At 42.1% G+C, this 26,943-nt stretch overlaps 1 protein-coding gene across 3 annotated transcripts in view; it reads left to right on the plus strand.

The window, feature by feature from the left end:
* LOC121872442 (metabotropic glutamate receptor 6-like) overlaps window positions 1–26,943 on the plus strand; it is a 99,387-nt gene that overhangs the window by 61,826 nt on the left and 10,618 nt on the right. For all 3 annotated transcript variants that reach the window (XM_042375207.1, XM_042375220.1, XM_042375213.1), the window contains exons 3-6: window positions 13,849–14,003; window positions 19,579–19,749; window positions 22,204–22,348; window positions 25,780–25,908. In XM_042375207.1, the coding sequence (XP_042231141.1) occupies window positions 13,849–14,003; window positions 19,579–19,749; window positions 22,204–22,348; window positions 25,780–25,908 (600 nt within the window). The remainder of the gene's footprint in view (window positions 1–13,848; window positions 14,004–19,578; window positions 19,750–22,203; window positions 22,349–25,779; window positions 25,909–26,943) is intronic.

The raw sequence follows: 26,943 nt of genomic DNA on the forward strand, positions 1-26,943 counted from the left end.
ATAGACAGAGTAACAAAAAAACCAGAGAGTGACAGACATAAACCAAGGAAAAAGAGAGAGAGAGATTCAATTCCCCTCTCCCCAGTGCCCACTCCCACTCTCACCCCTTTCTCCAGTGCCCCTTCCCCCCTCTCCCCCTCACTCACAAGATAAACAGCTCCCTCAGGTGTGAAATACGTACACCTGGGTGGATTTTTCTGAGCCTCACCTCCTGTCAAATTTATCATGTTGCGTGTCCTTACCTGACCTGATATACTCTAGAGTCAATAGTTTTGTTATTGTTGTTGTTTCTTGAGGTTAGGTTAGGTTAGATTAGGTTAGGTTAGGTTAGGTTAGGTTAGGTTAGGTTTGGTTAGGTTAGGTTTGGTTAGGTTAGGTTAGGCTAGGTTAGGGTAGGTTGTTATGCCTTAACTGGAGCTATTAAAAGCTATTCAAGTTACGACGATGATTTGATTTGATTGTCTGGGTGTAAAGGTGTTTTTGGCGTCGAAAAAATCTGGTGGTTTCTGCCGGATTACGAAGTCTTTATTACGCTGTTAACCGAACTGATAGGATTCAGGAGAGCTTAAGTTACCCGAGCGGAGATAGACAGATAGAGGGAGAGAAAGAGAGACAGATACAAAAAAAAGACAAATAGACAGAGACAGGGAGACAGAGCCAGAGAGAAACAGATAGACAGTTAGATAGACAGAGGGGCAGGTCCAGAGACACACACACACACACACACACACACACACACACACACACACACACACACACACACACACACACACAGAATAGAGAGAAGAGATAAACATAGGGGTATGAGAGAGAGAGATAATATAGAGAGAAGGAAGTAATGAGAAAAGACAAAAGTGACAGAAAAGCAGATAGAGACAGAGAGATAAATATACTGAACATAGAAACAAAAGAGAACAGCACAAACGATATAAGAGAGACGACGAGACAAGAAGCTCAAGCATCAATATTCATTTGGCCCTTAAGGCAAGATATACCTCCTCCTCTCTCTCTCTCTCTCTCTCTCTCTCTCTCTCTCTCTCTCTCTCTCCTCTCCAATGGAGTACAACAGAGGCTGACATATATGGGCATCAATAATATAACTCTATAAGATGAAGCCACGAAACAAAACGATGCCACAGGTGATGGAAAACATATCGTACACCATCCCACCTTCCCTGCCTGCCAGAACACGATCATAAAAAAAAAAACTAAGAGTATTTCCTTTGAGAGTGAAGCACAGTAAGAGTATTAAATGATTAAGTAAACATACCTAGCGTGGTGCAGGAGAATACTTCACTGAGGAAAAAAGTGGTTGGGGGTGATTTACCTCATCGAATGGAAACGTCAGGTGATACTTCAGGTGATACTAATGAAGGGAACGTCTTTGTATTTACCTGTGATGTTTATTTATCATTTCCGCCGCTCTGAGTTAATGCGGGGAAAGGACTTAATATAGGAAGATGTGAGTGAAGGTATTAGTTGTGTGTTGATGGTCGTGAAGTACAGACGTGTCAGTGCTACTCTCCGTACCTTGTGTGTTGTGGTTTTTGTTGTTGGGATATTATTATATGGATGTTATGATGATACGGTATATTTAGTATATCATGTTACCAGTACCTAACACCATGATAAGTACCATCACTACCATTATGGATTAGAGCTACCACCATCAATACCACCACACACTACCATCACCCAACACTACACACACTACCACCACCACCACCACCATCACCACCACCACCACCATCACCATCACCACCACCACCATCACCACCACCACCACCACCACCACACTGTAGCATAAGGCAAGATTTAACATACAAGTGGTGGAGGCCTTCTCTCCCAGCCAGTGAGAGTAGGGAGACGGTGGTGAGAGGGGGAGAGGGAGAGTTCAGTAGAGGGAGATTTGGGAGAGTAGACGAGTGAGAGGGAAGTGGGGCAAGGCTTTAATGGATGAAGGGAGGAATCTCTCTCTCTCTCTCTCTCTCTCTCTCTCTCTCTCTCTCTCTCTCTCTCTCTCTCCCAGTTTCGAACCTAAGACTCGGAGGACAGGAAGTGGGCACTATATCCACTTAGCCACCGTACCCCTTCACCGTGTTCACTTAAGCGAATAAACATGACAAGAAATCGATAGACAGACAGAGAGAGAGACAGATCGATAGACAGACAGAGAGAGAGACAGATCGATAGACAGATAGACAGGGGAAAAGGATCGATACACACACAGACAGACAGATCTATAGACAGAACAACAGACAGTAAGACAGATAGATAGACAGACAGACAGAGCGATAGACAGACAAAGAGACAGATAGATAGACAGACAGACAGCGGGTAGATGATATACTATTACCCGGAACCTCGGAGTAAACAGGGGAGAAATATTAGAGCCTTTAGTCATAGTGAAGGTGGGAGATGGAGACGAAGAGCAGACGATGATAACAGAGACACAGGAGAATGAAGAGGAAGAAGGGAGAGAGATAGAAGGGGTAAGAGAAATAGAAATGGTAAGAAAAAGAGAGAAAGAGAGATATAATGGGTGAGAGAGAGAAAGAAAGAGAGATAAGAAGAGTAGGAAAGAATGGGAGAATGAGAAAAGGTAAACAAGAGAGAAAGAGATGGGAAGGATTAAGAGATAAATGAAGAGATACAGTAAGAAGAGATAGAGAGAGAGATGGATAGGATAAATACATACAAAAGGACTAGAGAGAGAGAGAGAGCTGTTGAGCAAGAGAGGACAACAAGGGTCGTATATGCGCACATTAAGTTAAGGCAAACAGATGGTGTGTGTGTGTGTGTGTGTGTGTGTGTGTGTGTGTGTAAACGTGGACACATACTGGGGTACATACACGCGAGGACTCACACACACACCAAGCAGGGAACATAACTAACTCTATATATTTGTTCTTATAATAAATGGCTTTACTCTCTCAACGTTATTATCTTACAAAAGTCAGGTGAGTGAAGGACAGGTAAATTACCAGGTGTCTGAGTTTTACCTGTGTCTCTACCTCCTCTTATCAATACTACTGTGACTATATATTCACGGGTGATGTTTTCTCCTGTGTGTGTGTGTGTGTGTGTGTGTGTGTGTATGTGTGTGTCTGTCTGTGTATGTGTAAGGCACCTGTCATACCTACACTGTTGCCATCAAGTAGTCAATATTTTTTATTTTGTAACTCCCCTGTCTTGTTCACACTGCTGCCATCAAGGGGTCAGTGATTTTTCTTTTGTAAATATTATATCTTATTCACACTTCTACTAGCGAGGGTCGGGGCTTCCTGGTTTATTTTGTTTTGATATGTTTTAAATCCTCTATAGTTTAATCTCACTTCAGATGATCACTATTTCGTTCTACTTAATCACTCATTAGTGTGATAGATATTTCTTGTTTACATTAGTACCCCCTCGCATTCTAACCACGCTCACTTCCGCCTCCTAACCATAATAAAGTGCGCCTCCCAATCACGATGAACTGCGCCTCTTAAACAGGGGAAATTTATCTATACAGAACACCTACACACACACACACACACACACACACACACACACACACACACACACACACACACACACACACACACACACACACACACACACACACACACACACACACACACACACACACATCTCCACCCATCACTCTTATGTACAGCCACCAAAATATATTCTGATTTCTCAATACTGACAGCTATTGAGAACACACCAAAGGACCAAAGGTTCCTATTGAGAAGAGTGGAAGGGGGAGGATGTCCTTTAGATCAACATACACAAGGCATCTCGTTCCAAGGGATGTCATAACGCTGACAAGGACTTACATTGATTCATGCTTTATCATTATAGGATGCAAGAGAGCGTAAACAATCCCTCCACAAAGATTTCCACTGTAATGCTAACCTTTTTTCTTCTATGTGAGATATATAACATAGTCTCCCCTTTATCCATCGTCGAGTCTACGTTTTCTTTTAACCTTATCTATTTTTTTCGGTGTCCGTTTTCTTTTGGCCTCTAGAATTTCTTTTATGTTACCGGGTTTTTTCTTCTTCTTTTTTCCAATCTCAGCAATTTCTTTTTGGTCTGTATTTTCCTCTTGTGTCTCTTGTTATAACCTGATCTACATTTTTCCTCCAGCGTCCACATATTTTTCGTGGTGTCTATTTTCTTTCAGCTTCACCAATTTCTTCTATGTCTTCGTTTTCATTCACCGTCGCTCCTGATGTGAATATTTTAGCCATGCAAGTGAACACACACACACACACACACACACACACACACACACACACACACACACACACACACACACACACACAAGACTATCACTATACATCCTCAAACTCATAAAAAAAAATTAACATCATTAAGAAGGTGAATAAAACTATGATAAAAAAATGTAAATAGGTTTATCGATTTTAATGAAGCATGATAAGGGACGCTGAGAGACAGTTAAAAAAACTCTAATTGATATTCTACAAGGCAGGTGAATGGCCCACGAGGATCCACTGCCAAGTATAATAGTAATTCCTTGAGTGCGATGTTAACCGATATTACTTCATCGTACTCGTGGGTTATCGTACTCAAAGGGTTAAGGTATCGTACTCAAAGGGTTAATGTATCGTACTCAAAGGGTTAATGTATCGTACTCAAAGGGTTAATGTATCGTACTGAAAAGGTTAATTTAACGTATTTAAAAGGTTAAGGTATCCTACTCAGTATTAATTTATCGTAATCAACGGGTCAAGGTATACAGTAGTATTTAAAGGGTTAGGCTATCTTACCCAAAAGATTTAAGGTATCGTACTCAAAGGGTTAAGTGATCGTATATAAAGGGTTAAGTTTTATGGTCAGATCGTCATTATTGCTCGTGTGATTCCTGTGTTTACCTCAAAGACAGAACTCGTATAAATCAAGAGTTCTTTATTTAACAGAACTCTTTAAAGAGAAGGTTATAAAGTGCCAAAAATGACCAGGTCAGCTTAAAAGGTAAGATCATGTCAGTTTGAGTGCATTCCTGACCATCCACCTGTAGCCCATTAGACAAGGTGTGATTAAGGAATGATTAATGACAACCAGAACTTAATTGCCACAATGCCCTAAATAGTTGATGAGGTGTGTGTGTGTGTGTGTGTGTGTGTGTGTGTGTGTGTGTGTGTGTGTGTGTGTGTGTGTGTGTGTGTGTGTGTGTGTGCGTGCGTGTGTGTGTGTGTGTGTGTGTGTGTGTGTGTGTGTGTGTGTGTGTGTGTGTGTGTGTGTGTGTGTGTGTGTGTGTGCGTGTGTGTGTGTGTGTGACCCCCATCAACATGTATCACTGTCAAGGGTAACAATTACTGAAACAAGCGTAAGAAAATTATCATTAATTATTGTCAATTATCATCGCATCTTATTATATCCCTCTCTTATGGCCTTCTCTTCTCCCTCTCACCCACCTTCCCATTCCTCCCTCTCATCCTCACTCCTAATCCTCCCTCTCATCCTCCCTCCCACTCCTCACTCCTAATCCTCCCTCTCATCCTCCCTCCCACTCCTCCCTCTCATCCTCCCTCCTTCACCTCCCACTCTCCCGCCCACACCCCCTCTCACCCATTATTGAGAACCGATGCAACAATTACTCCAACTCACTATGGCCCCGCCCAAGTTAGGTAGATCAACGAGCCTCATTAACTCATAACAACATCACGCCCACTACGTCACGCCCACTATAGCACCTCCCACACCCTTCCTTGTGACGTCATCATCTGCTCCTGGGTCACTATCGCCATAACAAAGTTCAAAGAGTATTTACTTATCTTTGTATTCTAAGGTGAGGTTGAGAATTCCTATATCTTGGTTTGGTTTCCTCACTGCTGCCTCCACTTGTTGCGTTACCTTCAGTGAATGATCTATGACAACGCCAAGATCTTTCTCCTTGTATCCAGAATAGTTTTGGTTAGGGTTGTTGTATCATAAAGACCATTTGCCAGTCTCGACACCATGTTAACAGCTCATGCAGGTCTTTACATTAGTGCCACATGGTCTTCATTTGCTACCTACGTAAATACCTTCATGTCGTCCACAAACTTGACAATGTAGCTTGATATATTATTTTTGTATCTGTGTGAAATAAAATCCTCCTAACTTCACTACTACGTTGATTTAACATTGAATCATCGTTAAATATACACTAGGTCTCTTATGTTAGTTCAGTACGTATAACTTTATTATAAATTCCAAGAGTTCCATTTTCTCTTTGTTAGCCAGTTTTCTTTTTTAGGGTAAACTCTACTATAAATTTCTTCTGCTTTTATTTCTTGTTTAGTCTCTTACTTTTATTTAATATTTGTTAGGTTAGGTTAGGTTCATACTGTAAAAAAAATCATATTCTCCCGTCTCTGTTTTCTCTGCAGGACAACTATTCCATATAACAGATTGGTGGTGAGACAGACAGATAGTCAAATTTGCTTAACAATTAAGATAATTACATGTGTCCTCTGAGTAAACAACAATGCTCAAAAACAGAGAGAAAGGGAGAGAGAGAGAGTAATAATACTACACACACACACACACACACACACACACACACACACACACACACACACACACACACACACACATAAAATAGTTTTGGATATTCAATCAGTTACCTGTGGCAGTTCATTTGGTCCCAGGTAGCATTTTTTTGGCTAGTAAATATAACAAACCTCTTATTTTATTCTCAACTCACGCGTCAGTCTTGTGTGTATGTGTGTTTGGGAGGTCACAGCTGCAGGAGGTAAATTAATAAGCGTCATATGAAAATTTAGACACTACGTCAAACGCCACCTGATTGGTCTAGGTTTTTTGACATCATTGTTACCCAAGAGCTTGATGGGTGGATGGGTGCGTATGTGTGTGTGTGTGTGTGTGTGTGAGTGTTTGTGTGAGTGGTTGTGTGTGTTAGCTCGTTTTTTATAAATTCAACAGTAGACATGGCCACTCACAGCCAACCATAGCCACGCACAGTCACTCACAGCAACCATGGCCACGCACAGCCACTCACTGCCAACCATAGCCACTCACAGCCAATCACAGCCAACCATAGCCACTCACAGCCACTCACAGCCAACCATAGCCACTCACAGCCACTCACAGCCAACCATAGCCACTCACAGCCATTTTCAGTCATGCACAGCGATCCATCGCCACTCGCATCCATTCACAGTCATTCTCAGTCACTCACAGCCAACCACAGCCAGTCACGGCCAACTAATCCCTTTATTCCCAGCTGTGGCCTTCAGGGGAGGGGATTTTAAGGGGATTTAAAGGGATTTTATGGTATTTTAAGCTATTCCAGTCCTCTACACCCGCCCCAACTTATCCACCGTTCGCGTATACGTTGAAACTTTTCTCTCTTGGTTTTATTTTATTCGAACGGAACAAGAAGTTGGTTTCGGTCACTGGATGTATTAAAAATTTTCCTTTTTTTTCGAATATTTTTGAACCTTGGATATTTTGTGTTGTATTTTGTATTTGATTTGTGGATTTGTTCATTAGATCTGTTCGAAATATTCTTATATCCGAACAAATCGTAGATATTTCGATTCATATCTCAGATCGGTTTTTAATAAGCCTCGCATCCGACCACCGCAAGAATATTCCTATCTGTCTGTCTGTCTGTCTCAGTGTGTGTGTATAGTGTCTTCAGAAGTAAATATTATAATATAACCTATACAGTATATGCTATAAACGAGTCATATAACCACACTGTGAAATATAGATACGTAGACAATTATATATATTTCAATTTTATGTTTTTCTTTCATGTTAGTTACGTTTATAATTGACTCTTGTCCACCATTTTATATATAGTGATTCTATTTTATATTTACATTGTTAAATATTGAGTGGGTAAGGGCCAAATTACTATGTGTGTGTGTGTGTGTGTGTGTGTGAAGGTAAGTTATTTGACCAGAGGTAGTGAAACGTGGGTGGTAAAGACCGTAGACTTTCTCAATAATATTCTTCACCTATGCATGGAAGATAAGTGATGGTGGTAGTGTGTGTGTGTGTGTGTGTGTGTGTGTGTGTGTGTGTGTGTATGTGTGTGTATGTGTGTGTATGTGTGTGTGTCAGCTAACGAGGGCTGACATGTGTTGTGGTGAGGTGAACGAAACCACACCTGGTAGACCTCTCCAATGACTCACACACACACGACCCTCACTAAGGTATTATACTGTAAGCATTGCCAGGGTAGTTATAGAAGACAGCATTACACAGATTATATAGGGTAAACAACTATATAATTCATGGTAGTTATAGGTGATATATATAGTAAACAGCTATATATGTTATGGTTGACAGTTATAGAAGACCTTGCGTAGACTGTATAAGGTATAAGATGCGTCAATGAGATAGAAAGGAACGGTGTTTACATAAGAGGCTGAATTTGGCCTTTGTGATATCAGTCTCCAAGAGATGCCTTCCTCCCCCTCCTCCTCTCTCTCCTCCCCCTCCTCTCTTCTCCCCCTCTCTCTCTCTCCCTCTACTCTCCTCCCCCCCCCCCTCCTCCTTCCAAAAGTCCGTTTTTATATCCTGTGCATATTTGATATTCCCTTCAGGCAGTCTCTCTCTCTCTCTCTCTCTCTCTCTCTCTCTCTCTCTCTCTCTCTCTCTCTCTCTCTCTCTCTCTCTCCTCTCTCTCTCTCTCTCTCTCTCTCTCTCTCTCTCTCTCTCTCTCTCTCTCTCTCTCTCTCTCTCTCTCTCTCTCTCCTGGCCCATCGTTAAAATAACACTTTATTAGATCCAATTCAATTTTTTTTAAGACTTGGGTGTACGATGGTAGTATCTGTCTCAGAGGGCGATAAAGGTTTTTTGTGGGTTATGAGAGGGGATTTTCGACCTTTTAAATTTACTGTGGTTTACACTTTCTTCCCTCGTTCTCCTCCTATTCTTCCCCCGTTGTGAGAGGAGAGGTGATATTCTATACTTTATCTCTTGGATCAATAAGGTTTTTTTATAGGTTGAATCAAGTTTGGATTTCCGTGCGTATAGATCCACACGTGGCATAGCACTTCCTTGACTAATCATCTCTTCCTTGAAAACAAAGATGATACGCCATATTTCATCTCCTTAGGAGATTAAAGATTTTTCTTAACAGTAAAAGGTCGTGAATTTCAAACTTAAATAATGATTTGGGCTTAGCACCCTCTTACCCCCGTCTCTTGTGCATAGTAAAGTTGATATTCTGAAGTAGGAATTAAAGTCATAAAATTCGACTTTATGGCACCGTTGGTGATAAGCATCGTATTGCCCCCATCCCTCACCTACATAATACGATCCTTTATGGCATTGAAGATCGCATAAAATTCCTCCTTAGTGTCATAGTTGGGTAGCATCTTCTTGCCTCCCTCCTCCTGTGTTGCAATATGATTGTTAACGCCATTGACTTTCACATAAAATTTCACCTAATGATCACATTGGGTTAACATTCTCTTGGCCCACCCCTAGACGCGTCAATAAGGTCGATGAAGGAGTTATGGGTTGCATAATAATTCACTTAAGGGGTTAGTGGGTTAGCATTCTCTTGCCGTCTCTCCTATATAACTTCGGCATCTTTTATAGTGTTGGCTGACGTGTAGGCTGACGGGCTGACACTCTGTTACCCTTACGTATCAGCTGATGGCCCTGACACCCTAACATCCATCAGTATATCCCCTATTGATGGCTGACGGTGGCTGACGTGTGAGTTGACAGATCTGACACCAGGGAGCGCCTCAGTGTGTGCATAAGGACCAGTATCAAGTGTTATACAGCCACTTACCCTTCCCCGGCATCTTTCTCATAACTACCCCTCCCCCATCTTCCTCCTCACTGCCCCACATCTTTCATGAACAGGAAACTTGGTCTTAAAACTCTCACGATATTTCTCATTCTCTTCAGTTCTCAAACACTCCCTCATGTTAAGGGCCTTCAGGCAACACTTATCACTAATGACTGCCTGAAATGCCCTGAAACCGCTTCACTACAGATCTTTAAAGGAAAAGTTTTCTTCCCTGAAAGTCTCCAGTGTTAGTTCTTCTTGTCAGTTGATGCTGTTAATTGTTACCGTGTGTGTGTGTGTGTTAGAGTGTGTGTTACCTGTAATTACCTCCGTTAACTATATCTCATAAGACTGTGTTAGAGTGTGTGTTACCTGTAATTACCTCCGTTAACTATATCTCATAAGACTGTGTTAGAGTGTGTGTTACCTGTAATTACCTCCGTTAACTATATCTCATAAGACTGTGTTAGAGTGTGTGTTACCTGTAATTACCTCCGTTTACTATATCTCATAAGACTTAATTATTAAAGAGCTATTGTAATTATTAAATTTACCACGCGCTTCAAGACCTCACATGTTGAACTTCAGTAACAACATCATAACATCAACGAGTTTGGGATAGTTCCTTGAGCGACAAATTCTTGGTTAGTCAACACTTAAGGGACACCAACACCTACAACACAACCTCACCTACCTGTAATCACAACCTGTCACCAACACCTACAACACAACCTCACCTACCTGTAATCACAACCTGTCACCAACACCTACAACACAACCTCACCTACCTGTAATCACAACCTGTCACCAACACCTACAACACAACCTCACCTACCTGTAATCACAACCTGTCAACCAACACCTACAACACAACCTCACCTACCTGTAATCACAACCTGTCACCAACACCTACAACACAACCTCACCTACCTGTAATCACAACCTGTCACCAACACCTACAACACAACCTCACCTACCTGTAATCACAACCTGTCACCAACACCTACAACACAACCTCACCTACCTGTAATCACAACCTGTCAACCAACACCTACAACACAACCTCACCTACCTGTAATCACAACCTGTCACCAACACCTACAACACAACCTCACCTACCTGTAATCACAACCTGTCACCAACACCTACAACACAACCTCACCTACCTGTAATCACAACCTGTCAGCCACCAGAGAAACCATAATCAGGGTTAAGTTTCCTATAGATAGTCTCCTCGCTGTTGTAATTCCCAGTACCTTCGTCTTGTCTTCACTCTAATACCTTGACCTTCCAGCCATTCCTAGACTCACGACTCTTAGATGGTCGCCGGGAACGCTTACACTCTGTTACCTGTCGAAAAAAGTGGTGGTAGTATCACCTTCGTTCACACCTACCAAAGGTTTTTTAGAGGTGGTGTGTGTTATTATTGTGGTGTGTGTGTGTGTGTGTGTGTGTGTGTGTGTGTGTTTGTGTGTGTGTGTGTGTGTGTGTGTGTGTGTGTGTGTGTGTGTGTGTCGCCGAGTGCTACCCCAGGCGCATAAGTCATGGTATATGAATGGACATCTTCACAGATAATGAAACTTTGGCGAGCAGAGGGGTGAGGGGACGTGAGGAGGAACGGGTGTGGGCTGGGGAGGCAAGGGAGGATGGATGGGAGACGAGAATGTTGATGGGGAAGGAGACGGGGAGGGAGTGAGATGGGGAGAGTAGAGAGGGAAGGGATGGGTGGGTGGAGAGTGGAGAACAGAAGAGGGGTTTGCAGGGGGTAACCTGGAGGGAGAGGAGTAAGGGGGGTAGAGGGAAGGAGGAATCACGGGAGGGTTTTTTTTTTTTCTCCATCATGATACAGGCAGAGCGAGTGGTGACGTTTTTCTCCATCATGATACAGGCAGAGCGAGTGGTGACGTGTGTATGAGTGTTTGATGGACCCTGGAGTGATTTATGAGAGGTGGTTTATGAATATTTTGCCTGGCTTCCATCCCCCAAAAATGCATCACGTAAAGTTTAGGTCAGTTACCCCGAGCTTATTTGACCTTAATATTAACCTGACCTAACCTGACATAACCTAACCTAACCTAATCTAACGTGACATAACCTAACCTGACTGTAACTATACTAACCTTATCTAACTTAAGCTAATTTAAATTAACTTGACGTAATTTGACTTGACCCAACCTGACCTGACCTGCTGACCTGCCCGAGAGACGGAGAGCCACTGAGAGATGAGGTGACAAAGAGAGAGAGAGGGGGAGGGTGAATTATTATCAGGAAATATATTGTCTTTCGAGAGATAACAGTTTCCCAAGAGTCATACTGAGAACTGCAAGATATTATCCAATTGCATTTCATAAAAGACCTAAACTCCTGGCCAGGGGGGAGGGGGGGACGAACCCACTTCCCTTGGGTACTGGAGATCACGTACACGCCTCTTGATCCGCGCCTCCACACGCCTACCCGGGGAAAAATCTATTTCGTCTGGCCAGTCTGCAAGGTTGGGGTGGAATTCTTTTAGCCACTCTCTCTCTCTCTCTCTCTCTCTCTCTCTCTCTCTCTCTCTCTCTCTCTCTCTCTCTCTCTCTCTCTCTCTAGGCTATATTAATCCTCACTATCTCTTAAAGAACGTGATATATCTCCTGTCTCTCGCTCACAATATATTAAGCGATACATCTGATAGACTCGATAAAATATAACAAAATTGACTTCACTATAACGAACACAGCAACCATTATATATCATCCTGTAACATATTATAATACACCACATCTTTTACCGGATTGGATCATGTATGCAAATTATATGTAAGCAAAAGTAAGCTCACCTGATCATTACCTACCCTAATGTTATTTCACCTGATGATTACACACTCTAACTCTACCTGGGGAGTTAGATTAGGTTAGCATTAAGGTGTTTAATCTTCAGGTGAACAAAACTAAGGTGTCTAATCATCGCGTGAACCAAACTAGGGTGTCTAATCTTCAGGTAAAACAAACTAGGGTGGTTAATCTTCAGGTGAGTCACAATCTGTACATCTCAGGTGTCTGCAGGGTTCAGTCCTCTATGGCGTATTATTGACTGGGAAGCTGTATAGATGGTGATCATAAGTGTGAGTTGCTGAAACCCTTGCCATGATTATATTGTGGCTTTGTGGCGGTGTTACTCATGCTCTGGGGGTGTGGGGAGGTGTTATGTGGGGGGTGTGCGGAAGGTTTTATGCTGGGGGGTGTTGTGTAGAGAGGTGTTATATGAGTGTGTGTGGGGGAGGTGTTATGTGTGGGGGTGTTGGCCATGGGGAGGTGTTGTGTGGAGGTGTTGTGGGGGGAGGTGTTATGTAGAGTGTTGTGTGGGGGAGGTGTGTGGGGTGTGTGGGGTGTGTGGGGACACTATTTCCCACACCGAACAACACTACACGATACATAATCACATAAACACAATCAAATCACAACTGATGATAACAACTAATCTTACTTTGTTTACATAAATCAATCAATCGTTCCATATTGCATACGTTTTTTTTTTTAATTTGTGTTTTATTGATACTCAAAAAATGATGAAAGAATCTCAATTGAGTTAGTGATATTTCATACATTTTTTCCCATATTTAGAGTATTTTTTCAATGATGTTTTTTTGAAATGTTTAGTTAATATTTGTTTATATAAGGATGAAAGGATAATGTTAGATGTATTAATGGATCGTTTATATGTTTTGGGGGCCAATTAAGTGTTGAGGCTGAGTGTCACCTTTTGTGTATAACGGGTTTGAAAAATTACCTGAATAACCTGTAAGTCTAGACAGACAACACAGTCAGACAGAGAGAAAGAGATAGAGAGAAAGAGATACAAACAGAGAGAAAGAGAGAGAACGAAAGAAAGAGAGAGGGAGACAAATACAGAAGAAAGACGGAGAGAAGGAGACAGAAACAGAGGCAGAGAAAGAGGAAAAGAGACATATAGGCAGAGACAGAGAAAGATAAAGAGAGACAGATAAAGATAAAGAGAGACAGAGAAAGATAAAGAGAGACAGAGAAAGAGAGAATAAGACACCACTAACCACACTTCTTCTCTTCCTCCTTCAGGTTCCATCAGCAACATCGACGACGGGGAGTACAAGTGTAGGGACGGGTCGTCGCCCCAGGTGAGGAACAAGGTCATCTCTGGGGTGGTGGGCGCCGCCTCCTCCGTCACCTCCATCCAGGTAGCCAACCTCCTCAGGCTCTTCAAGATCCCCCAGGTGAGACATTCAAGGTGGCCAGGTGAGAGTTCAAGGTGGCCAGGTGAGAGTTCTAGGTAACCAGGTGAGAGTTCAAGGTGGCCAGGTGAGAGTTCTAGGTAACCAGGTGAGGTAGCATAAGGCTGTTTAATCATCAAGTGAAATAAACTGTTTTGGGGGGCTAATCTTCATATGATCCCCAGATATTCCTGTTGATATTACCGCGTTAAGGTTCGCTAAGTGAAGTCAACATTAAATGATTCACTAAACAAAGATGAGTCCACTCGAGTATCTAAAAGACTGGAACATTTTTTGATGGTCATCATTAAACTGACGATGAAAGATTATTGTTATCTGTATGTTAATCTCCCAGTCAGGTCAAGAGAGAGAGATAATGGTGAGGTCAGGTCATGAGGGGATGAGGTTAGGTCATGTGGGGATGAGGTCAGGTCAAGAGAGAGAGATAATGGTGAGGTCAGGTCAGGAGAGAGAGATGATGCTGAGGTCAGGTCAGGTCATGTGGAGATGAGGTCAGGTCAGGAGAAATGATGCCAAGGTCAATTGATATTAATACATGTATCCAACAGTGTCTTCATCTTGTATATATAAATGAATGAACTGTAAGTTGTTATTATTTTCATTACTATTATTATACAGTAAACATCAATAAAGGTCGACTATATCCTTCTCTCTCCCTCTCTTCTATCTCATTTCCTCATTCATTATTACTTTTCCTCTCTCTCTCTCTCTCTCTCTCTCTCTCTCTCTCTCTCTCTCTCTCTCTCTCTCTCTCTCTCCTCAGTGGCAATATATACAACAGAGAGCAAACAAAGAAATACTGGACCAACAAACAGATTAAATTAATGACATGGAGTGGGTGGTGATGAACAGGGAGGCAGAGATAATGAAGAGAAACAAGGCCAAAGGGGGAAAAGGATGACAATGGAAGCGAGGAATCAGATAGAAAGGAAAAATACTTCAGAGGAAAAGGTTGAAAAGGGAGGAAATATGATAATGGAAAGGAGGAGGAATGGTAGAGTGAATACTAATGATGAGAGAGATTATCTCTGCTTCCTGCTGAGTTCTATTTGCATATTTCATTTATTAATTATCATTATCGTAATTAACCAAATGTTAATTTGTATGGAGATTTTACTGAAAATCTATCCATCCATCTGTCTATCTGTCTCTCTGTCTTTCTATACACTGCATATTGTCTCTGTCAAAAAACCGGCTTTTGTGAGTCTGGCCATACAATACAAAATCTAATATTTCCCACTATTAAAATATAATCAGATGAAATATACAAATGAAACTAATATATCTTAAACAAATAGTTAAACAGATACCAATGGAAATATATAGGAAATATTAACTATATCACATAAGCCATCAACAAAATCCTTACGTCAAAAATATATATCATCATATATTTTTTCACCAATTAAAATACATAAAACAACAGATGAAATAGATGCAGTACCATAATCTCCCTTTTTTTTCTCTCCCTCCTCACCCCAGGGCGGACAATATATCTCGTAATCACCCCATCAGAGACCCAGGAAATTGGGCATTATTTTCCTCAGCTCCCTATTTTCTCCCCAACATTGAACATGACGGAAAAATTCCTGTACCACTTTATTTTTCAATCTCGCAGGGTGTGGTAGTAGGGGAGGGTAGGGGAGGGTAGGGGTGAAAGGAGGCCTGAGGGGAGGAATTAGGGCTGAGATGAATTTTTACTCCCCATTGCTTTCTTTGTTTCTCCCCATATAACCGCACCCCCCTCAACAACGCCATCTCTCCCCTTTTAGCCTCTTCACCCCTCCCCAAAAACCTTATATGCCCATCTAACCTCCCCAACACCGTCTTATCTCCCCATACACCCACAAATTCGGGTGTATCTTTAGATGAATTAAATTGGGGAGCTAATTCTTAAGGTCATATAGGAACAGCATTAAGTTTATTGTCAAGTAAGAAGAGTGAAGGTGTTTTGATTAAGCATTGACGCACCGAATGATACAAGGGGTGATTAAGACTATGGTGACTGAAGGACTGAAGGATGAAGGCAAGATCAAGAAGGATATGGAAGGATAGGGTGAAGGATTCATTAGTAGTGAAGGGGAGACAGATACACGGAAAGCAGCAGTGTGCATGACTGAACTGAGAGTAAATATGTCTCGTGTGTGGTGATGGCTGTCTCGTGTGTGGTGATGGCTGTCTGGTGTGTGGTGATGGCTGTCTGGTGTGTGGTGATGGCTGTCTCATGTGTGGTGATGGCTGTCTCATGTGTGGTGATGGCTGTCTCGTGTGTGGTGATGGCTGTCTCGTGTGTGGTGATGGCTGTCTCTGTGTGGTGATGGCTGTCTCGTGTGTTGTGTGGTGATGGCTGTCTGGTGTGTGTGTGATGGCTGTCTCGTGTGTGGTGATGGCTGTCTCATGTGTGGTGATGGCTGTCTCGTGTGTGGTGATGGCTGTCTCGTGTGTGGTGATGGCTGTCTCGTGTGTGGTGTGGCTGTCTCGTGTGTGGTGATGGCTGTCTCATGTGTGGTGATGGCTGTCTCGTGTGTGGTGATGGCTGTCTCGTGTGTGGTGATGGCTGTCTCGTGTGTGGTGATGGCTGTCTCGTGTGTGGTGATGGCTGTCTCGTGTGTGGTGATGGCTGTCTCGTGTGTGGTGATGGCTGTCTGGTGTGTGGTGATGGCTGTCTCGTGTGTGGTGATGGCTGTCTCGTGTGTGGTGATTTCTGCCTTGTGTGTAAGTAGCGTATCGTGCATAAAGGGACAATGTTAAACATGTATTTAGACTTAATTCATGCCACTTTATACATACTTATTCATAAAGCAAAACCACATGAAAGACACAAGCATACAAGAAGCACTTACCAAACCATAAACAACAACAAAGACACGTAACCAGCGGTGCGTTCGTCTCATAATCCGTTTAAAATCCGCGAACGCGTCTACAAACATCAACAATCTCTCTCTCCATGCGTCATCTCGCTGTTCATTTCGAGCGTAATTCACATTCTTCCCTCAGATATATGATGGAACAAGAATTTCATAAAGCAGCGATCATGTACACGTTATAAATGAGGTACAAATGAATATCGAGGCGGTGAAAGTGCTTAGACCGAGTGTGAGGCGAAGGTAATATTGCAAGAAAGAATTAATATAGTTTTAAATATTGAAAATTAATGACAGAATACCGATAATACAACTATAACAATATCATTCAACTTAGGTCTGACTCGTGAAAGGGGGAGCTGTATTGACTTTAACTCCTGGCAACACAGAGAATGATTTATCGTTCACACAAACACACACACACACACACACGCACACACACACACACAGAGCAGTCAGAATGTAACTAGTGAATCATCTATACCTGTTATGACTTTGGCTGTCAATTTAGATAAGAATATATTGACAACTGGATATGAAGCCGAAATTGTACCCGAAGATTCCCACTAAATTTGCGGGTTAGAGTATGTTTTGTTTTGGCTGGGTATAATGGGTTAGGTTAGGTTAAGGGTTTCCATAGGACCGTCACCAGGAGCGGTATCCTCTGTCAACTGTGGCGAGTATTTTGGTTGACGCCCAGTGCCTCTCTCTCTCTCTCTCTCTCTCTCTCTCTCTCTGTTAAAGTAAATTTCCGCCATAGGTATAAATGTAGGGTGTCTCATCTTCAGGTGTAACAAGGTAGGGGTGTCTAATCCTCAGGTGAGCCATACAACTAATTAATGGTAAAAACCTACACATTTACCTGAAGGTCGTCATCAGCAGGTGGTGCAGGAGGAGACAGAAGACCTTTGACGCTCTTAATGAAGGTCAAAAAACTCGCCAGAAGAAATTAAAACTTGGGACGAGGAGTTTGAGGCGTGTTTACATGATGATAAAAGCTGCCTTGTGTGTGTTTACCCCCGAACAGCTGATCTGCCCGCCAGCCAGTCCGCCCACCCGGCCTCTCATGCCTATCAACAAACTTCTTTTAGCTGAGAAATTAATTTGTGAGAGTTAGTTAGTGGACGCTCTCTCTCTCTCTCTCTCTCTCTCTCTCTCTCTCTCTCTCTCTCTCTCTCTCTCTCTCCCACCTCCTCTTCTCCCCTAAATTCCAGGAAAATATCCCTCTTGGGAGACGTTTTCATCAAACCCTTATTTTGTTCCCGCCTGAGATCGATTATTGGAATTAATCTCACTAAATAATTCAGCATTTAATCCATCAATAATTAATTTCATATGTTATTGATTTATTTCTACTTATTTATTCATCTTTTATTCATTTATTAACGTTATTAATCTTGTTTAGTTATTAATCCCAAACCGATATATTTCCCCTGATAAATCTTTCTGGGGACAAAATTCCTCCCCTGACGTTATGGCGGAAAATATTTTCATGATTTTCATTTGTTTTCCTGCTCTGTATTTCAAATTTCTGTTATTGTTGTCAGTTTGTGTTTTTGTCGTGTGTTTGTGGTACAGAGTCTTTGTTCGGTGAAATATATTGCCTCGTATATATTTCGTATATTTCTTTATATATTGGATACTGAGGAAAATAGGAATTGCACGTTGCTACTTTCCGCAAATGTGACTCTCTCTCTCTCTCTCTCTCTCTCTCTCTCTCTCTGGCACGTTCCCTCAATTTCACTGTCAACCAATTTCCCCCCTATTTCACTGTCAACCATGAAGTATAATTCCTCTTACTTCACATAACGTATAATTTTAACCTATTTTTTTTAGACAGTCCCCCTCTGAGTTGTTACCAATTAGTATATACATTATTTACCAAATCACCTTAATTATTGTCATACTCTATCACCATTAACCATTATTACCACCCACGTCTTTCTATCTTCATAATTATCGTAAGTAATTCTTTATTTCTCTGCAAAACATACGCTAATATAGGCCTTAGGAGACCAAGACATATGGGTTAAAATTATATTTCTTTATGGGAGGTGGGTGTCACTTTGTGTATTTACCTCCAGCTGTTATTTGTAAACAGAAAACAGCTGATAGTCCCACACGCTACCTGTTGCTATATTTGGTCTTGTGTATTAATGTTTATTATATTGATGCATATCTAATGTTTCTTTCCAGGTAAATGTTTATTTTTTCTCACGCATACAATATACTTACGTCTATGTATGCTTATATTTACACAGTATTTACAAACACATATAACATACATAACATACATAAATAAGTACGCACTGACACACATGCATGTATAAACTCTTACACACACACATATACACACACAAACAACCTTACAAATATACATAGATATACATAGATGAATTCTTTTACACACATCCAAACAAACACACACTCGCTCACACACATATAGACAAACACATACATACATACATACAGACAGGACTCGCCTTCTTCAATTTCCGGAGAGAATGTAAGCGACACACAAGATAGCTCTCTCTCTCTCTCTCTCTCTCTCTCTCTCTCTCTCTCTCTCTCTCTCTCTCTCTCTCTCTCTCTCTCTCTCTCTCTCTCTCTCTCTCATAGACAAAAAAACAAACAAAACATGGCTCACCTCCCTCTCACCTCCCTCTCACGTTTCCCTCACCTCTCACCCTCAGGTCAGCTTCTTCTCCACCTCGCCGGAGTTGAGTAACAAGCAGAGGTTCGAGTACTTCTCCAGGACCATCCCTTCAGACCACTACCAGGTCAAGGCCATGGTGGAGATCGTCAAGAAGTTGGGCTGGTCCTATATCTCCATCATCTACGAGGAGTCTAACTACGGCATTAAGGTGAGTCTAACTACGGCATTAAGGTGAGTCTAACTTAGGATATTGTAAAACACACACACAGACACACACACACACACAGACACACACACACACACACAGACACACACACACACATACAGAGGCATGCCATTATTTTTTTTTTTTAATTTCCGGGGGCAAACGTGAACGAAACTTGACTCTTGATTTAGTTGATTACACACACACACTCTCTCTCTCTCTCTCTCTCTCTCTCTCTCTCTCTCTCTCTCTCTCTCTCATCTACCGTCCTCATTTAAATAACAGAGAAACCGAATACCTTGCTGTCATAATTATCTAACCTCCTTCTCCTCCTCCTCTTCTCTTCCTCTTCCTCCTCTTCCTTCTCCTCCTCCTCTTCTCTTCCTCTTCCTCCTTCTCCTCCTTCTTAATAGTCCCTGTTTATCTATTTATTTCCTATTATTTTCTTTCTTATTTTGTTTTATTATTCCTTTCATATCTCTTCTTCTTCTTCTTTATGAGTCTCCAGCCGTGACTCACCTCCCGTCTTGTGAGTCAGTGAGAGAGAAGTCACGTCCGTCTTGTGAGTCAGTGAGAGAAGAGTCACGTCGTCTTGTGAGTCAGTGAGGAGAAGAGTCACGTCCGTCTTGAGTCAGTGAGAGAAAGAGTCGTCATCTTGTGAGTCAGTGAGGGAAGAGTCACGTCCGTCTTGTGAGTCAGTGAGGGAAGAGTCACCTCCCGTCTTGTGAGTCAGTGAGAGAAGAGTCACGTTCGCATAAGACAGCATAATTAATCCAACTTAATCTCATCCACCCTCCCCCTCACCCACTCTCACCCCCATCTCCCTCACCCACTCTCACCCATCCTCACTCACTCCCTCACTCACCCTTACCTACTTAGACCAATCCGTCGCCATGGTAACGTGGAACAATCCCCTTTTCTTTATATTTCAGGACAAACTAAAATCTCTCTCTCTCTCTCTCTCTCTCTCTCTCTCTCTCTCTCTCTCTCTCTCTCTCTCTCTCTCTCTCTCTCTCTCTCTCTCTCTCTCTCTCGAAATCTCACGAAAATAGAGCCAAAATTTATTCCTTCTCAACAAACCCAAATAGAATATCAAAATTCAAGTTTCGTCTCGACATGATTTCTTTTTATTCCCATCCCGAGGAGTAAAGATGGCTGTCTGTGGACGGTCTGGTGTCTGTGTGTGTGTGTCTGTCTCTCTGTCTGTCTGTCTGTCTGTCTGTCTGTCTGTCTGTCTGTCTGGTAAGTGAAATCTAAAACAGGAAAAAATAATTTACTTTTCCCAACAACTCTTTTTACACCTTAAACCTTTAATACCATTTAACTCTTAATCTCCTTAATCCCGTTTATGGAAAAAAGTGCTCTCTTTTTTTTTACGTGTAATTGCGTCATTAAGAGTACCCCAGAAGAACCATTATTGGGTCTATTTAAACCTCATTTACTAAAGTATTTCTCGGGAAGACTTGATTATCTCTCATTAAGACTGAGGTGGAATGTTACCCCCCTCCACCTCCGCCTACCTGTGTGACGTCACCTGATCCACACTTCAATAACATACAGACACTCACACAAATTCCACCCCCTCCTCCACTTACCAATACATTCCCTCCAACATATTTCCTACTCTTCCCCAACACACTTTCCCAACACCCCTCCAACACCCCTAACACACTCACCCAACACCCCTCCAACACCCCTAACACACATTCACCTAACACCCAACACCCCCTAACACACTCACCCAACACCCCTCCACACCCTAACACACTCACCCAACACCCTCTCCAACACACCCTAACACACTCACCCAACACCCCCTCCAACACATCTCCTTAACGCACTCACCTGTCTCCCTTCCCAACAAACCCGAACACACCCCCCTTAACACACACCCTTAACACGCCCTCAACACACCCCAGCGCACTCCTCAACACCCCTCCAACAGACCACCATATCGATCTTCTCAACACCATGTCTGAAATACGACTCGATTCCACATTTCTCTCGATAGCAAAGTCTGATCCTCTTACCGCTGGCATGGGCTGTCAGAGAGAGAGAGAGAGAGAGAGAGAGAGAGAGAGAGAGAGAGAGAGAGACTCGAATATATTGCCATGAAATAAGTAAAAGCAGAATTTGACTCCATGCGTCTACTTGGAGGCCTGGATAAGCGTTAAGGATGTAGTTCAGTGGCCGGATGTGTTTGAAGTTCAGTGGCCGGATGTGTTTGAAGTTCAATGGCCGGATGTGTTTGCAGTCAGTCTTCAAAGATGGATCCTTCCCAGCCAGTGTTTGTGTCTGTGGTAGTCAATTTATCCCTACACAATCCCTTTTAGCCAGTGTGTGTGTGTGTGTGTGTGTGTGTGGGTGTGTGTGTGTGTGTGTGTGTGTGTGTGTGGGTGTGTGTGTGTCTCACCTAAACCTCACATCACACTCACTCTCTCTCTTTCACCCCAACAGGCCTTTGAGGAGCTAGAAGGGCTCCTGGCGTACAACAACATCTGCATCGCTGTCAAAGAGAAACTAGTGAAGGACTCCGGGGTGGCTGATGAGGGCGCTTATGATCTGACTGTCCAGCGTCTGATGCAGAAACAACGTGCCAGAGGTTAGTAATCATGATTGGCCCGATTGATTGGTTAACTGGTAAACTGATTGGCTTTTATGATGGTCTTTAACCTCTTTAAGCTATGAATAATCTCACAGAAACGGGATAACAGCTCCGCAATTTTAGTCATTTTGAAGACGGCTGACTCAGAGGAAGACGATTTCTAAAAGTGAATATAAATGTGACTTCCTCCCAGAATCATAAAAGTTGGGAGAAAAATACAATAGTCAGCCTTGAGACTTTATAAAGGATGATCTTATGAGGTAATGTGACCAGGATATAGTGTTTGTTTTAATGTGTTTATGTGAGACTGTTTGGGTTGGATGTGTTCATCAGTGTATGTTATGTTAAATGTTTTGTATGTGTTATTTCTATCTAAGGGTAATGGTTTATCTCTGGAGGGGTATTGGTTTATTCAGTTGAAGATAATGTTTTGACCCTTTAATGACTATAGTTTAAGAGAATGAATGTTTAACCCCCTTAAAGACAAATGTTTAACCCACAAAGGACGATGACTAAACTCTTTGATGACGACTTTTTAACCCCTTGAGGACTCCAGTTGTGACCATCCTCCTCAAAGGGTTAAAGATTGAAGCTTGACTGTTGATTCAGAAGATCAAAGTGTGGCGTCTTTACTCTAAGATCATTCACATTGTCTCTACGTTAATGTGTGAGGTAAGGAAGTGTGTTTCATATTTCTGAGACAACTTGTAGTTGCCTGGTGGATTTAATCTCATGTATTTACACGGTGAGAATAACACACACAACAACATCCACTTCAGATACAACCTAACCTAACCTAACTTAACCTAGCCTAAACTTACTTGGATTACTCACTCTTGATTTGCATTAATTTTACAAGGTTGTTAGCCAGTTTTCTCACGTCACTTCTCGTTGCAATGTAAACTATTCAGTGTTGTGTGGTAGCTTTAGTGGCTGTAAACATCGTGGTTACCTCTTACTGACATACAACACGGTAGCTATTGCGTTATTCTAAGGCCATTCTCAACTTCCTTTGTGTGTGTGTGTGTGTGTGTGTGTATGTGTGTATGGTATTTACGTGCGTACATTTATCAATTATCAATACTTCAACTTATACTACACCCGAACATTAACAACCTTTACAAACATCTTATAATACAAAAGTTATTTAAATCGACAAAATATCCACTACACAACACTAACAATATACAGCAGCAGAGTGAACAAGTGAACGTCACCTTTACAACAGCTGATGAACTTATGGTAACTCACCCCGTCCTCCCAGCCGTGAGGTAGTCAAATGTGGTGCGTCATATCCGTAGACTTTCACAGCTGGGGAGGGGGTAGTGTCTTGTGGATGGGTGTTACTGTACTGGCTGTGTTGTGGCGACTGTGGTGTGTGTTTCTCTGTCTCTCTGTCTGTCTACCTGTCTGTCTGTCTGTCTGTCTGTCTGTCTGTCTGTCTGTCTGTCTGTCTGTCTGTCTATTTATTTTTAGGCTTGTGATCGTGAGTTTGTACATAGGAATATGTATTTGACTGTATATTTATGTACATATTTGCATTGATGTTTGAATGAGACAGACAGACAAAGATAAGAGCCTCACCACAAAACAGTTTCCCGGCGGTGACTACTATCGTCGCTCGTGAATGTTGAGATGAGTTACTTAATCATAGACCTGTGTTCCTATCATAGATCAAGGTTCATAGTATGTACATGTTGGCCGCGAGCACCACTCCCTTCACCAGCGTTGCACCCCCCACCCCCCACCCCCCCTCTCCCCCACCACGAGTGTGTTACCGCGTCAGGCAGGTATTAAACATTACCACCACCAGGTAGCTGCAGGACACCAACCAGTGGCTCTATTATTTACATCAAATGTCCACATCGTGTTGAGTGTTGTGTTGTGTTGCTCCACTTCCTGCCTCTCCTCACAACACTAGCATAAATACATAAACACTTACATACCTCAATACATACCTAACTACATACATACATACATACATACATACAAACATACATACATACATACATACATACATACATACATACATACATACATACATACATACATACATACATACATACATACATACATAGCCTACTGTATGTCTGAAAAGGGATCCCAGAGGCTTGATGCCCCATTAGCGTTGATACACCTGACTGTACACTAAGTCGTTTCTTCAGTAAACAAGGAGTCAGTGTAGCCGGTACTCAAATCGACCCCCGTTTTCTATTGTTATGGTGGCCATTTTCTATGTTGGAATGATGGCCATTTTCTGTATCAATATAATATCCGTTTTCTATAGCGTGGTGAAGCCCCATTCTCTATGACTGCCTCCTCCATTATCAGGGGGAACTACAATACAATATTGGCTCAGCTGTTTATCAATGTCGTGGACACAGTAACGGGGATAAGTGTTTACTCAAAGACTCTCTCCTTCTTTGCTTACTCTTATGATACAACAAGGAGTGAAAGTATTGAGGAAAGTTCCAGCTCTTTGTGTATACGTTATAGGTTAGGTTAGGTTTCCATACAGATCGCGTGTAAGTTCGTATTACACCAGCAACATTGTCGTCACTTGTTGATGTATGAGGTCTGCCACTAGTAAGGACAATGTTGGTGGTTTAACACAAACATTCACGTGACCTCCACTGAAACATTAAACGCGTCTTATATTCATCTTTCTGGGACACCTTGACTTAATCTCACCTGATCTATTTTAAACCTAACCTTACCTAACACATCCTTAATCCAATCTAAACTTACCTAACTTAACCTCAACTTAAACTAAACTTACCTAACCGTAACCTAACCTAACCTAAAGAAACCTAACATAACTGAACAACCTATCTCTACCTAACTTAGCTTAACTCAAGATAATTCAACTTAATCTAACCTAATCATGTCTATGGTAGAAAATTGAGTAAACTATGAGAAAAAATAAGACAAAATGGTATTATTTAGTCTCCTATAATGCTGTTCCCCTAATTAATTGAAATTCTCTGCATAGCTCTTTGTGTTGTGATGCACGTCTCTCTCTCTCTCTCTCTCTCTCTCTCTCTCTCTCTCTCTCTCTCTCTCTCTCTCTCTCTCTCTCTCTCTCTCTCTCTCTCTCTCTCTCTCTCTCTCTCTCTCTCTCTCTCTCTCTCTCTCTCTCTCTCTCTCTCTCTCTGTTTCCAGTGTGGCTGCTCCTTTTCATCTCATCCTCTTTCATCCATACAGTATTATAAGGATCAGTGTGTGTGTGTGTGTGTGTGTGTGTGTGTGTGTGTGTGTGTGTGTGCACCAGGTGTTATAATCCTCGGATCGTTCCCTTCGTCAGGTGTAATTACTTTCTTCTTTCCCTTCGTCAGGTGTAATTACTTTCTTCTTTCCCTTCGTCAGGTGTAATCATTTTCTTTCCCTCCGTCGTCAGGTGTAATTATCTTCTTTTCTTCCTTCGTCAGGTGTGATAATCTTTGGGTCAGACCAAGAAGTGGCCGGGGTGATGCGAGCCGTCAGAAGGAACAACGCGACAGGTAGCTTTACCTGGATTGGCTCTGATGGATGGTCGGCGAGGTCTTTGGTCTCTTCAGGTGAGTCTTGGGTCTTTGGTAAAGGTCTCAATATTAAACTGTATAGTCAACCCTCAGACATTATCACTGAGCCTTGATTGATAAGTTTAATCATTATATACAGTTTATATACATTACACGTCGCTTACAGTACAGTTAACCTTTTAAAGCTCATAATAACTTTCTCACATACTTGATTTCACAGAAGAGAGAGAGTGTGAAAGCGAGAACGAACGAGAGAGACAGAGAGAGGACGAATACAAACACAAAAACAACCATAAACAGAGAGACAGAGAGAAAATAAGGGAAATAAGGAAATACAGATAGTAATAAAGATAGATAGATAGAGAGAGAGAGAGAGAGAGAGAGAGAGAGAGAGCATAGTACTAACCAGGAAACTTGTCGTACATGCTGACAACAACAGTCATTACCTTTGCTGATAAACACAATATTCCAGGAACACTTACATCCACCCCACTGTTGCCGTCTGATGATGGTGGTGGGGGGGAGGTAGTAGGTGAAGCTGGGGTGTACTAGGAGGGTACTGGTGCTAGATGGGGTGCTAGTGCTGGGGTGACCTGGGGTAGTGTCAGAGGTGAAAGGAGGAGGTACCTGTATAGCAGCTGTGATTATTATGGAAGAGAGTATCTGTTTTTTATTCTTCTTCTTCACCTCTTCCTTCCCTTCTTCTTTCTTCCCTTCCTCACTTCTGCTGCTTCTCCTCCTCCTCCTCCTCCCCTTCCTTCCTATCCATCCATTTCCCATTTAATTTCTTTTTCCTACTTTCCCTCATCATCATCCTCTTCCTCCTCCTCTGCCCACCACTACACGAACCGGAACTAAGCTGGGAAATATTAGAACGTCTTTCCATTCTTTACTAACAATGGATGAAGTGAACCAACCAGGTAACCTCTCTCTCTCTCTCTCTCTCTCTCTCTCTCTCTCTCTCTCTCTCTCTCTCTCTCTCTCTCTCTCTCTCTCTCTCTCTCTCTCTCTCTCTCTCTCTCTCTCTCTCTCTCACAACTGACACTTTCTTGTTTACAATATCACTTTCCT

The sequence above is a fragment of the Homarus americanus genome, unplaced genomic scaffold (assembly GCF_018991925.1).
Source record: "Homarus americanus isolate GMGI-L3 unplaced genomic scaffold, GMGI_Hamer_2.0 scaffold55640, whole genome shotgun sequence".
NCBI lineage: Eukaryota > Metazoa > Arthropoda > Malacostraca > Decapoda > Nephropidae > Homarus > Homarus americanus.